General features: G+C 49.4%; 1 protein-coding gene across 4 annotated transcripts in view; it reads left to right on the top strand.

Moving 5' to 3' along the window:
• The window catches only part of TSPOAP1 (TSPO associated protein 1), a 3,327,443-nt gene that overhangs the window by 1,598,162 nt on the left and 1,711,962 nt on the right, over window positions 1–17,319 (top strand). For 3 of the 4 annotated variants that reach the window (XM_085649739.1, XM_085649736.1, XM_085649738.1), the window contains exons 11-13: window positions 11,344–11,530; window positions 11,660–11,746; window positions 12,306–12,529. In XM_085649739.1, the coding sequence (XP_085505865.1) occupies window positions 11,344–11,530; window positions 11,660–11,746; window positions 12,306–12,529 (498 nt within the window). The remainder of the gene's footprint in view (window positions 1–11,343; window positions 11,531–11,659; window positions 11,747–12,305; window positions 12,530–17,319) is intronic. The other variant, XM_085649737.1, reaches the window with a different exon arrangement.

Here is a 17,319-nt window from a genome sequence, read left to right as displayed (position 1 = left end):
AGCCGCAGAAGCAAGTTCGGGCTGTGCCCATAGTTGATTTCATCTGGAACGAGGGTATGAAATTGATGAAAAGACCAAATTCAATTCCTGCAGTTCTCCCGCGGTTGGAGATACAAGGCTCCAGACTCTTCTCCTGCTTGTCTGGTATCCCAGCCAAAGCCGGATTCTGTGATTACCCAGGCGGCACAACGTCGCTCAAGGAATCCGTCTTCTCCGCTTACCTCTCCACCTGACCGTGATGGGCGTCGCTTGGATGCCATTGGAAATTTTTTTCAACCATGGCCTCTACAACTGTCAGAGCAGCGAATTCCCTAGCCATCTTGGGTCGCTACGACCGCCAAATGTGGTCCGACATGGCTGCTTTCATAAACCTCATCCCACAGCCCTCTAGACCGGACGCTCTAAAGATTCTTCAGGAGGGAGAAAGAGCATCTTCGGAGATCATCGATTGTTTTCGCCAGCTAGCTGGGGCAGCTGTTCTAAGGGGGAAGGGTTGGCTTCGCTCTACTTCTTTTCGCCAGGAAGTCCAGGCGAAAATCCTTGACATGCCATTTGATGGGGAGTCGCTGCTGGCCAGCACGTGGATGAGGCGCTCCAAACAATAAAAAAGGACACGGAAACAGCTCGTTCCCTTGGCACGCTGCAGTTTAAAAGACAGCCTTTTCGGGGTGCTCGCGGACGCAGCACCAACTCCTCCTTTCGTGGCGGATCAACACAATACTGCCAATACAATCAAGGAAATCAGCGTTTTTCCTCCCAGATTCCACAGTCTTATCGACAACAGACTAACCAGTCCTACAGGGGAAAGTCTAACTATCGGGGAACCTCTTCCAAGAAACAATGACTTTCTTTGCTTACACCCCCCTCCTCTCAAGGCCCCCCCATCAGAGTTGGAGGCCGAATCTCGAAATTCTTTTCAAATTAGTCGCTAATAACTTCAGACCGTTGGGTATTGGACATTGCTTCAAAAGGCCATGCTCTGGAATTCGTCAAATTCCATCGGAACTTCCCCCCAACCGGTCCTCCTCCCGCTCATCTCAAGGAGCTTTTCCAACAAATCAAATTAATGCTCAAAAAAGGGGCCATCGAAGTGGTTCCAAAGACTCAGATGGGGCTGGGTTTCTATTCCCGTTTTTTCCTCGTGCTAAAGAGGTCTGGAGAGTGGCGCCCGATCCTCGACCTGAGGGCTCTGAACAAGTTTCTAAAGGATCAGACTTTCTGCATGCTTACACTGAGGGAAATTCTTCGGCTCCCCTCTCAAGACGACTTCATGTCGACAATCGATCTTCAGGATGCCTATTTCCATGTGCCGATTCTACCACGCCACAGAAAATACCTGCGCTTCCGTGTAGGCCAGAGAGACTTTCAGTTTAGAGTCCTGCCCTTTGGGCTCTGCTCCGCCCCCCGGGTCTTTACGAAGGTCCTCGCCCCGGTGGTGGCCTATCTACGATTGCGAGGCATTCAAATCTTCCCATATTTGGACGATTGTGTAATCAAGTCTCAGTCTTACCATCAGGCATCCTTAGACACTCAGTTTTGTCGGACTCTGTTCCAATCTCTGGGACTGGCTGATGACGGCTGATAGCCAGAAACCGGTCCTAGGATGCTTGATTCCGGTCCAGGGAAGACATGGCTTGGCAGTTCGGGCTGGACTGTTCCCATGAGGCACGGGGTCAAGACTGATTTGCATATGGCCATGTCTAAACTGGGGTGGTGTAGTGGGCAAAAGAACGATGGATTTAACCCAGATCTCTTGACTGGGGGAGAATGTCTGCATTGTCAGCATTCCGTCCATCATTTGTTTGTTGTAACGCTTTTCGACCTAAGTGGGATGGGTATTCCCAGACGTGGGACCCGTGCTCACTACGCCACTGGAGTCAAGCTATCCTGGCTGATGACGGCTGATAGCCAGAAACTGGACCTAGGATGCTTGATTCCGGTCCAGGGAAGACATGGCTTGGCAGTTCGGGCTGGACTGTTCCCATGAGGCACGGGGTCAAGACTGATTTGCATATGGCCATGTCTAAACTGGGGTGGTGTAGTGGGCAAAAGAACGATGGATTTAACCCAGATCTCTTGACTGGGGGAGAATGTCTGCATTGTCAGCATTCCGTCCATCATTTGTTTGTTGTAACGCTTTTCGCCCTAAGTGGGATGGGTATTCCCAGACGTGGGACCCGTGCTCAATACGCCACTGGAGTCAAGCTATCCTGGCTGATGACGGCTGATAGCCAGAAACCGGTCCTAGGATGCTTGATTCCGGTCCAGGGAAGACATGGCTTGGCAGTTCGGGCTGGACTGTTCCCATGAGGCACGGGGTCAAGACTGATTTGCATATGGCCATGTCTAAACTGGGGTGGTGTAGTGGGCAAAAGAACGATGGATTTAACCCAGATCTCTTGACTGGGGGAGAATGTCTGCATTGTCAGCATTCCGTCCATCATTTGTTTGTTGTAACGCTTTTCGCCCTAAGTGGGATGGGTATTCCCAGACGTGGGACCCGTGCTCACTACGCCACTGGAGTCAAGCTATCCTGGCTGATGAGGGCTGATAGCCAGAAACCGGTCCTAGGATGCTTGATTCCGGTCCAGGGAAGACATGGCTTGGCAGTTCGGGCTGGACTGTTCCCATGAGGCACGGGGTCAAGACTTATTTGCATATGGCCATGTCTAAACTGGGGTGGTGTAGTGGGCAAAAGAACGATGGATTTAACCCAGATCTCTTGACTGGGGGAGAATGTCTGCATTGTCAGCATTCCGTCCATCATTTGTTTGTTGTAACGCTTTTCGCCCTAAGTGGGATGGGTATTCCCAGACGTGGGACCCGTGCTCACTACGCCACTGGAGTCAAGCTATCCTGGCTGATGACGGCTGATAGCCAGAAACCGGTCCTAGGATGCTTGATTCCGGTCCAGGGAAGACATGGCTTGGCAGTTCGGGCTGGACTGTTCCCATGAGGCACGGGGTCAAGACTGATTTGCATATGGCCATGTCTAAACTGGGGTGGTGTAGTGGGCAAAAGAACGATGGATTTAACCCAGATCTCTTGACTGGGGGAGAATGTCTGCATTGTCAGCATTCCGTCCATCATTTGTTTGTTGTAACGCTTTTCGCCCTAAGTGGGATGGGTATTCCCAGACGTGGGACCCGTGCTCACTACGCCACTGGAGTCAAGCTATCCTGGCTGATGACGGCTGATAGCCAGAAACCGGTCCTAGGATGCTTGATTCCGGTCCAGGGAAGACATGGCTTGGCAGTTCGGGCTGGACTGTTCCCATGAGGCACGGGGTCAAGACTGATTTGCATATGGCCATGTCTAAACTGGGGTGGCGTAGTGGGCAAAAGAACGATGGATTTAACCCAGATCTCTTGACTGGGGGAGAATGTCTGCATTGTCAGCATTCCGTCCATCATTTGTTTGTTGTAACGCTTTTCGCCCTAAGTGGGATGGGTATTCCCAGACGTGGGACCCGTGCTCACTACGCCACTGGAGTCAAGCTATCCTGGCTGATGACGGCTGATAGCCAGAAACCGGTCCTAGGATGCTTGATTCCGGTCCAGGGAAGACATGGCTTGGCAGTTCGGGCTGGACTGTTCCCATGAGGCACGGGGTCAAGACTGATTTGCATATGGCCATGTCTAAACTGGGGTGGTGTAGTGGGCAAAAGAACGATGGATTTAACCCAGATCTCTTGACTGGGGGAGAATGTCTGCATTGTCAGCATTCCGTCCATCATTTGTTTGTTGTAAAAATCAAATTTTATATTAGCAGAACGGCACCCTTTCGCCAATCTGACCAACTGTTCGTTGCCTATGGACGAACCTGTAAGGGACATTCTGTTACCAAGCCAACAATTGCACGTTGGATTTCTTCAGCGATATCATTCTGCCATCAGAAGGCTGGCAGGCCTCTTCCTTCCGGAGTGAGGGCGCATTCTACAAGGGCGATGTCCTCCTCTACTGCCCTATTCGCTGGTGTGCCGATTCATCAAATCTGCTGGGCAGCTACGTGGTCCAGCAGGCACACTTTCACGAGGCACTACTGCCTGGAGGCGATCAACGAAGCCGATACAGCAGTGGGCCAAGCAGTTCTTCGTAATCTTTTCAAATAAGGTGAGCCTCTGTTACTTCCCTCCTCCTTGGGTTGTTATCAGTTTTGTGATTCTGTGATGCTATGTCATTGTATTTCATGCAACTTTGATACTGCCTCTTCAGGCGGCAGAGTACTGCTCACTATTCTATTCAAGCATGTGAATCTATGAAAGACACCCCAATACTGGAGAAGAACACATGTTACTTACCTGTAAACTGTGGTTCTCCAGTATTGGTGGCTTTTTTTTTTTTCTTTTTTTTTTGTCCTCATTTGCCTTACCCTCAGTATGGGAGATTCCAACCACCTTACACGACGCAGAGGCGTGGGTTGTTATGTTTGTGGCAGATATATCCCAAAACCATAAGGACTGTCGCTGACTCCATCTAGGTATATTCCAACCTGCAGGACCATTAACGTAACTAGGCTAAACCCGGTCCAAGGAGTGTTCATGGCATAATCATAGGACCCGGGGAAAAAAAAAAAAAAAACCCGGGATATTATCTCCAATTGATCAGCAGATTCCAAAAAGCCAAGTTACGTTTGCTACATGATCTATTAAGGTCAGCTTTAGATGTTTCGTATAAAGACGAGAGCCACCCAGAGTGTAATGGGGCTGTTTTTTCTACCCAATGTATACAAATTTGCCTTCTGGCCAATAAAATTGCATAGAAGAGGAAGGACCTTGCTTTGCCAACGATAGTATCTTCCAGCCCAAAGATGACAAGTGGTAGAGTTATTAACAAGGATGCATTTAAAATGGAATTTAAAGTATTCTTCACTTCCTCCCAAAATTTGGCAATGTCCGGGCATTCCAGGAACATGTGAACATCAGATGCTCCAATAAAGTTACATTTATTGCACTTTTTATCAGGGAGACATCAGTATTGGTGTCTTTCATGGATTCACATGCGACCTACCCTTCCTCCCCTCAGAGGCTCTCTTCTCCTCATAGACTCTTTTGTCACTCTTGTGCTACGAAAATCTGAGGGCCTGAGCTTCTGAGGAGAAGGTTCTAGAGGGTGTTTGCGCCTGATTGGCTGGAGTTTGGACTATAAAAACGACATGGATATGTCAGTAAAGTGATTTCTTTTTCAATGCATTCCTATGTGTCAATGTTATCCTATGGTACTTTTGACTTTGTATGTTATTTTAAAATATATAATGTTTATTTATATATGTATTTTATTCATATATATATATCTGGCTTATTGCTTTTTTAATGTACCGTGGGACTCCCACTTCAACGAAGGGGAATATTCAAGCATGTGAATCTATGAAAGACACCAATACTGGAGAACCACAGTTTACAGGTAAGTAACATTTGTTCATACCATGGATGCAGTTTTGAGACTTTCTTTAATAATTGGGCCTCTAATTAGCCCTGGCGTTACCAATGACCTTTTGTGTTTATTAAAATTCTGTCTGTCTCTCTCTCTCTCTCTCAATCAGCTGGCTTCACTGTGAGTGACAGTATTCTGCTCTTTCACAAGGAGCATATTGGTGCACAAAGTAGTTTTGTGTTTAGTGTCCGAAACTGTTGTGGCAATGTTTACCTTTTGAGACCAAAAACAATTTTAGGTTTTGCCAACGTTTGTTAGAATGGTGAGGGCCCATCAGCTCCCAAACCGATAAGGTTTTACAAAAACCATGCCTAAACAAGACACGCATTGAGATAACCAAAAGGCTGACCTCAAATTTCAGACCTACTGGCTTTGCCAATGCTTGTTTATTTTTGTTTTCCATAATTGTATTTAAACTGGTTACACTGATTTTCTATCGTGAATACTTTTGGGGAAATACTAGCATACATCAACATGTTAACTAAATGATGCTGCAAAGATATGGTACCTAAAATCTTACAGTAGTTTAGAGAAATGTTTTTTTTCTACTTTCATATTTTTGTGAACATTTTATTTTGAAAGCAAAGAATCGTCAGTCTTGCGTTCGAGCTTCGGAAAATATTTGCATATAATCAGAGAGCATTCTGGGATTTATACATAGCCTTAAATTACTAAACTTTGAAAACTTGTGTACAAATTTATACTGGAACCACTGTCAATAGTGCAGTCCGAGCTTACAACATTTACTTTGAGTGCTCATCCTGATAATGAAAGCTTTGCATTATTGAATCATAAATACAAGTCTTCCCTGGTCCAAAATGTGGTACTGCAAACGGGCAAAAGGGTTTGTGCTGCAGGGAGTTGGGTCTACTTGCCCCAAGGACGAAATACACAATAAAACTTGTTGCCCTTGACCCCAAACAATATGTCCCGGGCGTCGGGCTATAGGAACTCCACATCCCTGTTATGCAACCGCCTAAAGACAGTCAACTGGGTCCCATTTTTCAGCATCGACAGTGGCGTCCTGGGTGTTAGTGTTTCAGCACACCCTACTTCCTTATCAAGTTTATGCCATGATTTAATCACTTATTCTGTAACTGCTGTGTGTGGTTCGATATCAAACCCACATATAGGACCGGTGAATTGCCCTTTGGGCCTACATCTGTCGATCCTGAGTCGTCCTGGGCCCTTGAAGGCACCCCCATTTACAGTCATCAGTAGGGCAGCTTGATAGTACTTGTAGGAGAGTAGGGTCTGCTTCCTATGGTCACCCCCACTTTTTGCTTTTTGCTTCACTGGTTTTCGACTTAGATGTGGCTGTGGGCCTGCTAATCAGACCCACAGCCCAGCTGTTCTCTCTCTAAATTCATACTATGTACTTTAGGTACATAACCCAATTGGTAAGGATCACCTTATAGGGCCCTGTACAGTGTACCTTAGATACCCAGGGCATAGGTGTGCCCTAGGCCTACCAGGGGCTGCAGCATGTATTATGCCACCCCTGGCTGGCCTCCCATCATGACACAACTGGCTGATCACTCAGCTGGGGCAAGGTCGTGTAATCACCCCTTGCTTAGGTATAGTATTCCTATACCTACCTTATATATAGACACATGGGTAACCTTTAAGCCACTCCTATGGCAAGCCTTAACAATCCTGGAGGCAGAGTGCTTGGTAACATGTGAGATAGTGCTCTAGCATGAGCTGAGCCTGTCTGCAGCTTTCTGAACCATGTCCTTATAGCTGTTCTATGATATCCCCTACCATATTCTCTTAAAGTACCTTATAATCCTCGCGGTTATGGTAACTATGGTTTGGCTTTATCAAAACATGTCGTGTAAGGTGTCTAACACTTTGGAATACTACCCCCACACCGTTTCTGGCGATGAGGATAGTATTCCCCCCTTCTAGAGGGAGAAGACATGTTAAAATCCTACTTACCCGGTTAAAGTTAACCAGAGCCCCAGCATCACAAAATGGATGCTGCTGCCACGGACACAAGTCTGACTTCCTGCTGCTGGGAGTCCTTCCAGCGAGGGAGGCTTGGACAATAGGTTTCCTGCCTTGGGAGGTGCTAGCACCACCCCAGACAGGACTTAGTGTATTGGGGCAGGTAGGGATGAAAGAAACGAGACACTGCCTGGGGCACACAAGGTGTCCCATGCATAGCCCGGTTCAAACCGTTGCTGGGGCCCTCCAGCCCCAGCCCTGGCGCAAAACTGGACAAAGGGAAGGGGGTGTAACCACCCCCCTCCCTGGTCCCACTCATAGGAGGGACCTAGCAGGTAACCCAGCCCACCAGATTAGTATAAGAGTGGGAGCTGAGTTCCTAGGACTTTGGATTATCCTGAACTGAAACGAGACACGAAACTCTTGACCTTCGACATTCGACGACAAGAAAACTGAAGAATCTCCCTTGTGGCCAAGGAGTGGCCACCCTCTGCAAACAGGCACCAACAAGCCACCTGCCGTTTGCTTTGCCCAAGTTCTACGAGGAACCAACTGCAGAGCCCGACCAGCGCCTTGACCTCCAGACTTCTCCGACCCTGATCCACATCCACAGCCAAGCTGAGATCCGTGGAGGCGACGAGAGACGTGGGACCGGCTACCTGGGAAAATTGGCGAGTAGCTTCCAGCGCAGCTTCTGAGGCATCCTCGAAGTTGTGCTCTGGGGATTGAGAAGCCCCAACCCCGAGCACCATCTGCACCGAAGATCAGCCCTCCACACTCCACGAGTTGTGCGTGGGGCCCTTTTGCATTTTCCTGCTCGACGCGTCTGTCCGGTTGCTGGCCCGTTGGCTAGTAGCCTCAGTGACGACGAACCCTTGACTTTCCACCGCTGGTTTGGCTCCTCCAGACTGGCCCTTGCTTCCCTGTGAAAGAAAAGCACCTCAGACCTTCCTGGTCTGCACCTGAAGCGAATTTCCATTTCCGCGTGGGTTGCCTTTGCCAAGGCTTGTTGACTCCAATCGGGACGTCAACTCCGCCATCCGCAAGATCCTTCGTGGGACAGCTCGTACCCTGGTTCTGGTCGTCCTCGACGCCTCCTGGTCCACGCAGCTGCAGAGACAAACTTCAAGACATCACCTGTGTTCTGCACGACATCGCAGGGTCCCTTCCTGGTTCCACCCGGTCACTGGCTAGTGACCCAGACTTTGTCCCCTCTGCTTGCAGGTGTTCTTCCTTCAAGATCCATCCTTGGATCCATTGGGCATCTTCCTCCTGGCCGCCTGCCAGCATCTGTTCTTCAGGCATCCATAGGATCCAGCGACGACACCCGACACATCTTCACACCTATGCACCCGTCTCCTGTGGGTGAGGTAACGCGAGTACTCCGGTGCTCCAGTGGATATTGACTATCCAAGTGTCTAAGTCTTTAGTTGCTTCCTCCTAGTTACTTCGGAAGTGTCCTTATTCTTCCTATTTCTAACTGTTACATTCCCATTGACTTTAATGTAACCCGCGTGTGTGTTTCCACACTGCACACGCTTCCCGTGGGCCTCCCACTTCCTAACTATTGGTAGGGTAGTGTAGCCCCAGCGATGCCCTAGGCCTACTCCCTGTTCGTGAAGTGGTACTTATACCACTTTCTTAGTATATGGTTTGCGTGGCCCCTGGGCCTAACTGTATTTTCCTGTGTAACTTAACGTATGCTACATAAGAAATTGTTTGTACTTAGACCTCTGAACTCATAAAGAGTGCTGCGGGTATATGTTAGAATAAATACATTCTAATTTTATATATACCTGGTGTGGTGTCCTTTCATTTGGTATTCAAGGGACTATAATGGTATAACAGCTGGCTTCACCTGCCATACAGAGTTTAGCCTAAGGCTGCTCTTGTCCATGCTACCACTAGGATAGCTGGTCTATAAGGTTGACTTTACAACCAATCACCATAAGGGTTGTTTGGACTGATACCAGGTGTACACTAGAACTAGTGACATCATATATCAGGCCAACTTCTCACAGTACTTTCTAGTGTTGGATAACACAGTTTCACCTTCATAAATGGATCTCTAAAGTATTGTCAAAGCAATCATTAGGGTTGTGGGGGGGGCACCTATGCCTGAGAGCCGTGCCGTTGCCATGTCATCTGTCCTATAGAAACTACGCTCTGGAATTGCATACGGTAATGTTCTGCAGTGTATATTCATTTTGGAAGTGTGACCATCTTGAAAAGTTCCGCCAGGCCCCAATAGAGATGGGGGGTGATCACCCTTCAGTGTGCAACATAGTTACCAAGGCTTTGTAGAAGAGGATCATGGTTACCAGAATATTGTGTGTGTGCATCAGTACAGATCATCATTCCCATATATTTAAAGTGTGTTCCACCCTTAAGGCATGTGTAGTTATGGTTTTGTTTTCCAATGGCCCAGTAGGAATCGTAAAGATTTGGTACATTTGATACCAAGGCCCAATATTGGCTACATTTGCCGAATATGAAATTGAGCCTTTCCAGGTTTCCATCCAGGTTGGCTCTGTATAGTAAGAGATGATCCAGATAAATAGAGACTCTTGTCCCATCAATTATCCAGCCTCACACTCTGATCTGGGCATCTTTTCATATCAGCTCAGCCAGGGGCCTGATTGTCAATGCAAATAATATTGGGGACAGAGGGTATCCATGGCTCACCCCCCTGGGAATTTGAAAACTTCTGGAATGAGTGCCATTTACCATAATGTTCGATATAAAGCAGTCTGACCTAGGACATAAAATAAGGTCTAAAACCTATTTTGCTTGGATACTTGGAACATAAACCTCAATTTCACCAAATTGAACCTCCAAGGATGTTTTATTAGCATCTAGAAATACCTGTTCTGTAGGCTCCCTTAAATTGTCCTGGCCAATGCCAGCTTGTTGTAGGTTAAGTCTTGTGGATCTCTCTGGCCTGAATCCTGACTGGTTCGAGTGAATCATGTGTGTGATTGTTGAGATGGGTATGTCCCTTGATCGATGTACATCTTTGTCCATTGCCTTGCAAGCCCTGATATAAGTATCTGGTATCTCGTTGTTTAGATATTGAACCCAGCCTCATGCTAATGTAGCGTGTGCATGAAGGCCTAGGCCTGCCCTTTGCCAAAGTTCAGTCCTGGACCTGTCATGGGCCTGGAGGGGCATACGAAGCATACCCTCCATAATGGCAGAGGACCTCTCTCCCTGTAATGGGTTCATGTGTGTGGTTCGGGGGTGGAGGCATGCTAGAGGTTTCAGGACATCACCTGGAAGGAAGAGCTGTTTTCCCTATCCCAAATACCTGGAGAGTCCATCCTGGAAAGAGTGAGGCATCACAAGCATTTGAACCCGGTTTGTCCATCAGACACTCAAGACAAGTGTGACTAGCGTGCTCCCCACTAGGAGCCGGTCACCGAAACCAAAGCAGAGGATCTGTGTCTGCTGTAATGTGGCTGAGCTTTCCCCTTGGCTCTAGTAGGTGCATTGTTGAATTGAAAGGTCTTGCTGTAAGCATCAGGGTTCTTTAATGTTATAAAGGTATGAAAAATAGTCTTTGAAAAATCTTTCCATAAGAAAAAAAAATGTAAAGAAAAAACTTCTATAATAAGGAAATTGTGTAAAAGGTGCTTCTCAGTTGCAGAAGTTAGTATTTGAGTTAAATGGTGTAAATGGCGGTATAGTTGTTGTGTTTGAGGTCGGCAGAAAGTAGTATGCTTATTGTAGACGAGCTTCACTCGAAAAGTTCATGGAGTATTACAGTCCCTTTAATTCCAACATAATCATTGCTGGGAAGATGGTGTTTTTTTGATTTTCAATAACCTTTATTAACAAAGTAAACATAATCATAATACACTTTTGCATCAGAAAAAGTCTTAACCTATGACAATAAAAACATCTGGTTTTTATGCTCACCTTTTAAATTGTGGACTGTTACATTTGCCACTGTTCTTCTTAGGCTCGAGTAAAGGACTTGGAAGAGAAGTGCCGCAGCCAGACAAAGCAGTTTAGCCTCTTGTCTCAGGAACTTGAACGCTTCCGTCTACATACTGGAAAAATCGACCTCTTAACTTCAAATGTGGTGACGTCTGAACTGCCAACCACTCTGTGCTCCTCCTCCCCCAAGGCAAATCATAACGAGAAAGGTATATTGTTTGTCTGACCCAGTGATAGAATGAGATTTTCAAAATCAAATGTTTATTCGATGTTTAGGAAGCCGGCCTAAAGAGTGCCGGTTCTTGTCTGATCCAGTTTAACTTGCTCTATCTCTTTAGATCCCTCTTCCTCCTGGGATGTGTTGAGTTGGGAACACCTGAGTCTTGATGAGAGCCACTCCAGTTTTGTATACCTTTCATTATCTGGTAATGTTACTGGTAAAATATTTTCAGTAGAAACCTGGAGTTTGGTCAAGGTTGGATATGGGGATATGTGTGTTAGTTGGGTCTACAGTGCAAGAGCCGAGGAATTCAGCTGAACGAGCCTTAACATTTTGTAATGACTCACAAAGTTCTGACTATATCACAGAATCCCTTGAATCCATCCTGTGACTGAATTCTTGGCTTAGCAGTGTAGACGTCCACCAGACATTTCTCTGAAAGTTGTGAAAGTGTGTGCCTTCCAAGGGATCTTTCAAATATAAAAAAAAATTATTGTTACACTGGCATACTGTTGCATAAGATCAAGTTAGAGAATGGCCCTGCATGAAGAAGGCACACAATTCCACTCAAGATTTATTTTCTACTTTCTCAACACTCCTTCACAGCTTGTTAGTTTTAACTGTGCACTTTCTCACTATGCAGGTTAGGTTGGCACTTATGGTTTGATTAGGGATCAGTTCACCTTCACTAACGTAACTGTGTGCAGTGGGATTCTACTCTGCTCAATGCAGTTTTCTAATATTAAAACTGATTTCCATTTCAGATGTGCCCACACCCTCATTGCCTAGTAAGGATGACAATATCAAGGATGGAGGTGTGGAAATGGAAGGCTTGCATCAGCCACGGCATGCAGTATGCAATATTACCAAACTTACAGTTGAACACTCTTCTCTCATTATTGAGAAGGAAAAGAAGAAATTGCAAACCTTTCCAAATTCACCAAAATCTGAATCCCATAACAGTACTAAATCTTGCCCTTCAACAGAGGTGAGTATTTCAACTGCTTGCCAGATTATACCTTGTTTATATCATATTTTCATGCTTTCAGATGATTTACTCCTACCTGGAGGTATGTGAGATGTCATTATCACCCTAAACATACTGAAGCAAAAAAACATTTTAAAAGGAACTCATGTTCATGTGTGGCTGAGCACAGATAATTTTTCTCCAATTTCAATGTATCTATCTGAAAGAAACACGTTAGTTAGATTCCTCCCCTTAGAATATCCCCAGGCGTCAGGCTGGATCCGGAAAGATTTTTCGTCAGCAATACCCTTGCGCGTCGCTAGGCGTCGTCTGCGGCTCCGCGTCTGTTGTCGGCGTTGTGCGCCTGGATGACGTCGTCGGAGTACTTAGACGCCGCCCTCGCGCGCTGACGTCAGTTCTTCTTTTTTCCACGCCAGACAGTGCCGATCCAGGAAGAGCATACCCTTTTAGTCTTTTTTTGACTAAACTTTTTGACTCTTTTGGTCTATTCTGTCGACTCGACTCTGGTGCCGGTAGGATGCCTGGTTTCAAACCCTGTGACTCCTGTAGCCGACTGATGTCGGTTACGGACCACCACCGCCGGTGCCTCTACTGCCTTGGGGCTGACCGCTATTCCGCATCGTGCCTCGACTGCCGGGCCCTGACTTCGAAGGCTAGGCGGGAGCGGTCGCAAGCTTCTGGAGTTCCGGCAGTCGGCTCCGCGTCGCTCACGGTCCCGGTCGAGGGACCGGTCGCGGAGCGGCAGTCATCACCACCACTCGTCTGGTTCCAAGTCTTCGGGTAACTCGAAGCATAGTAAGAAGTCCAAGAGGCGACATCGCTCTTCGGACTCTCCTTGCCGGTCGCGCGACTCGGCTGAGGGTGGTACCACTCACGCGGCTCCGTCGGAGCCGCAGGAGTCGCGTCCGTCCCCATACCCGCCGGTCCCTGGGACCGACGCGACTCCGGCGGAGGTCAGTGGCTTCCTCTCGGCCATGAGGGGCCTGGCTCTGCTGTCGACGCCTGCCGGCTTGCCTTCGGGCCCCGCGGGCTCGACTGGGAGGCCTAGCGAGCCAGCAGCTCCGTCCCCGGCTCCGTCGCCGACTTCGGTCCCGATGCCGCAGGTCCCCGTGGGATCCAGGCCTGGATCTCGGTCGGCGCTGGTCGACCTCACGACCCCTCCGCCGGCACTGACTCCGGTACCACCTCCGGCGCAGCCTTCGGACGACGCCGTTCCCCGGTTCAGTCCCTGTCCGGGCCCGGCGTCGAAGCGGCGCCGCGAGGCGGCGCGTCCGACGCCGATGGGTGGCAATTTCATCTTCCGCTCGGCTCCGATCATTCCACCTGCCTACCAGGAATCGGATGACGGTGACGACTGGGAAGGGTCTGAGGGCCCTCTGGCCCTACAGGGCCAGTTATCACAGGACTGGGCAGATGAGCTGGGGGATGCCAGTGGCCTTGATACCTCCCCTGATACTGGCTTCATCTCTCCTCTGACAGTGGCTTCGGAGGAGGGTGCTGCATTTCCTGTGGTGCTGCGCAAGGCAGCCGAAGCCCTTTGGCTGGAGCTCCCTGCTGTGGCCGTGAGGACGAACCTCCTCACAGAAGTGCTTCAACCGTCAGCAAGCTCCTCGGAGCCTCTGCTGCAGTTCAATGAGGCACTCAGTGACGTTCTGAAGGGCACCTGGTCCAAGCCCTCCACAGTTCCTCCTGTGGACCGGAACGTGGCCCGGCGCCACCGCCCTGCACCGGGCGACCCCAGTTGTCTTTCCCAACACCCCACGCCCGAGAGCCTGGTTATCCAGGCCTCTACCTCCCAGACCTCCTTCCCGTCCGCTCCCCTGATCGGGAATCCAAAAGGCTCGAGCAGTTTGGAAAGAAGCTGTTCTCCTCTCTCAGTTTGGGGTTGCGGTCTATCAAACACCGCCTGCCTTTTGGACCGTTACTCCCACTCCCTGTGGAATACGGTGGAGGACGTGCTGCCCCAGTGTCCGGAGGAGGCCTGGACACGGCTTGCCCAGGCTCTTGCCGAGGGGCGGGATGCAGCGCGGCATGCCATCCGATGTGGACTGGACACTACAGACTCGCTGGGTAGGGCAGTGTCTACCACGGTGGCGCTGCGTCGCCACGCCTGGTTGCGGTCCACGAGTTTTTCTGGGGATGTACAGAGCACCCTCATGGACATGCCCTTCGATGGCAGTCGCCTTTTTGGCGACAAAGCGGATAGTGCGCTGGAGTGCTTTAAGGGCTCCAGGTCTATGGCCAAGTCCTTGGGCCTCTCGGCCCGCACCCGCAAACTTCCGCTTTTCGCCCCTTTTGTGGCCAAGGAAGGGGCTCCCCCTCACGTCCGCCTAGCCACAGGCTACAGAACCAACCTCCGCGTGGTCGTGGATTCCGCCGATGCGGTTCAGGGGGTCAACGTGCCGGTCCGTCCACATCTACCCCAGCAGCATCCGCCTCAAATCCCTCCTAGTCCGTGCTTTCAGGCCCATTCCACGCCAGTGGGAGGCAGGGTACGCCATCACCTGCTCCACTGGCGTTCCATCACGTCGGACAGGTGGGTGCTGCAATTCGTCCGAAGGGGCTACTCCCTCCCCTTCGAGGCGACCCCTCCAGCCATGCCACCGCAGTGCCACCAAATTTCGGGGGATCACTTGCAACTTCTGCAGGAGGAAGTTACGGCCCTCTTGGCCAAGGGGCCATCGAGCGCGTTCCTGGTCCAGAAGTAGGTCGTGGTTGTTATTCCCACTACTTTCTGGTTCCCAAGAAGGGCAAAGGGGGCCTATGCCCTATCTTGGACCTCAGGAGCGTCAACGCCTTCCTCTGGAAGGAGAAGTTCAAGATGCTCACCTTAGCTCAGGTTCTGGCTGCCCTGGGCACCTTAAAAGGTTATCTTTCTGCTATTTCTGCTTTCTTACGGCTTCCTGATCAGCCTTCTCTTTTCAAATCCCCTGTTGTTTCTCGATTCTTTAAGGGCATTACTCACATGTTCCCTCCTGTCCCTTTCGTAATGCCTCAATGGGATTTGAATTTGGTCTTGACGTTTCTGATGTGCGCTCTGTAGGAAGGTGGATATCTGACTATGGTTACCCCCAACTTTTTGCCTAGTGTCTAGCTGGTTTTTCGACTTAGTTGGCCTGAGATCCTGCCATTCAGGGTCTCAGGCTGTCTGCTCTCTCTTTAAAATGGACTCCATGTACCCTAGGTACATAACCAATTGGTAAGGATCACCTTATTGGACCCTGTACAGTGTACCCTAGGTACCCAGGGCATAGGTGTACCCTAGGCCTCCCAGGGGCTGCAGCATGTATTATGCCACCCCTGTTCTGGCCTTCCAATCAGACACAACTGGCTGATCACTCAGCTGGGGCAAGGTCGTGTAATCACCCCTTGCTTAGGTGTAGTATTCCTATACCTACCTTATATATAGACACATGTGTACCTATCAGTCACTCCTATGGCAGGCCTTGACAATCCTGGAGGCAGAGTGCTTGGTAACATGTGAGATGGTGCTCTAGCATGAGCTGAGCCTGTCTGCAGCTTTCGGAACCATGTCCTTATAGCTGTTCTATGATATAGCCTACCATATACTCTTAAAGTGCCTTATAATCTTAAACGGTTATGGTAACTATGGTTTGGCTTTATCAAAACATGTCGTGTAAGGTGTCTAACACGTTGGAATAATACCCCCATACCATTTCTGGTGATGAGGATATTATTCCTCCCTTCTAGAGGGAGAGACATGTTAAAATCCTACTTTGCTGTTTATCTCTAACCAAAGCCTCAGCATCACAAAATGGATGCTGCTGCCACAGACACAAGTCTGACCTCCTGCTGCTGGGAGTGATCCCAGCCAGGGAGGCCTGGACAATAGGTTTCCTGCTTGGGGAGGTGCTAGCACCTCCCCAGACAGCCTTTAGTGTATTGGGGCAGGGTGGGCTGAAAGGAATGAGACATGCCTGGGGCACACAAGGTGTTCCTTGCATAGTCCAGTTCAAACCGGCGCTGGGGCACTCCAGCCCCAGCTCTGGCGCGAAACTGGACAAAGGGAAGTGGGTGTAACCACCCCCTCCCAGGTCCCACCCATAAGGCGTGACCTAGCAGGTATCCCAGCCCCCCAGATTAGTATAAGAGTGGGAGTTGGGCCTCAAGACTTTAGATTATCCTGAACCTGCAAACTTGAACAGAAACTCTGGACCTTCGACATTCGACGAAAGAAGAAGACTGAAGAATCTCCCTTGTAGCCAAGGAGTGGCTACCCTGTGCAAACAGGCACCATCAAGAGACTACCCTTTGCTTTGCGACCGTTCTACGAGGAACCGACTGCAGAGCCCGACCAGAGCCTTGACTTCCAGACTTCTCCGACCCTCATCCACATCTGCAGCAGAGCTGAGATCCGTGGAGGCGACGAGCGACGTGGGACCGGCTACCTGGGAAAAGTGGATAGTAACTTACAGCGCAGCTTCTGAGGTACCCTCGAAGTTGTGCACCGGGGATTGAGAAGCCCCAACCCCAAGCACCATCTGCACCGAAGATCAGCCCCCCACACTCCACGAGTCCTGCGTGGGGCCCTTCAGCATTTTCCTGCTTGCCGCGTCTGTCCGGTTGCTTGCCCGCTGGCTAGTGGCCTCTGTGACGACGCACCCTGAAATCTTCTGCGCTGGTTTGGCTCCTCCAGACTGGCTCCCGCTCCTCTGCAAAGAAGAAGCACCCCAGACCTTCCTGGTCTGCACCAGAAGCAAGTCCTTTGTTCTTCGTGGGTTCCGCTTGCCAAGGCTTGGTGAGTCCTAGTCCAACTTCGACGCCGCCGA

This window comes from Triturus cristatus, chromosome 3_2 (assembly GCF_964204655.1).
Source record: "Triturus cristatus chromosome 3_2, aTriCri1.1, whole genome shotgun sequence".
Classification (NCBI taxonomy): Eukaryota; Metazoa; Chordata; class Amphibia; order Caudata; family Salamandridae; genus Triturus; species Triturus cristatus.
The sequence above is the reverse complement of the archived record's forward strand: the minus strand, read 5'-3'. Positions and strand labels throughout refer to the sequence as shown.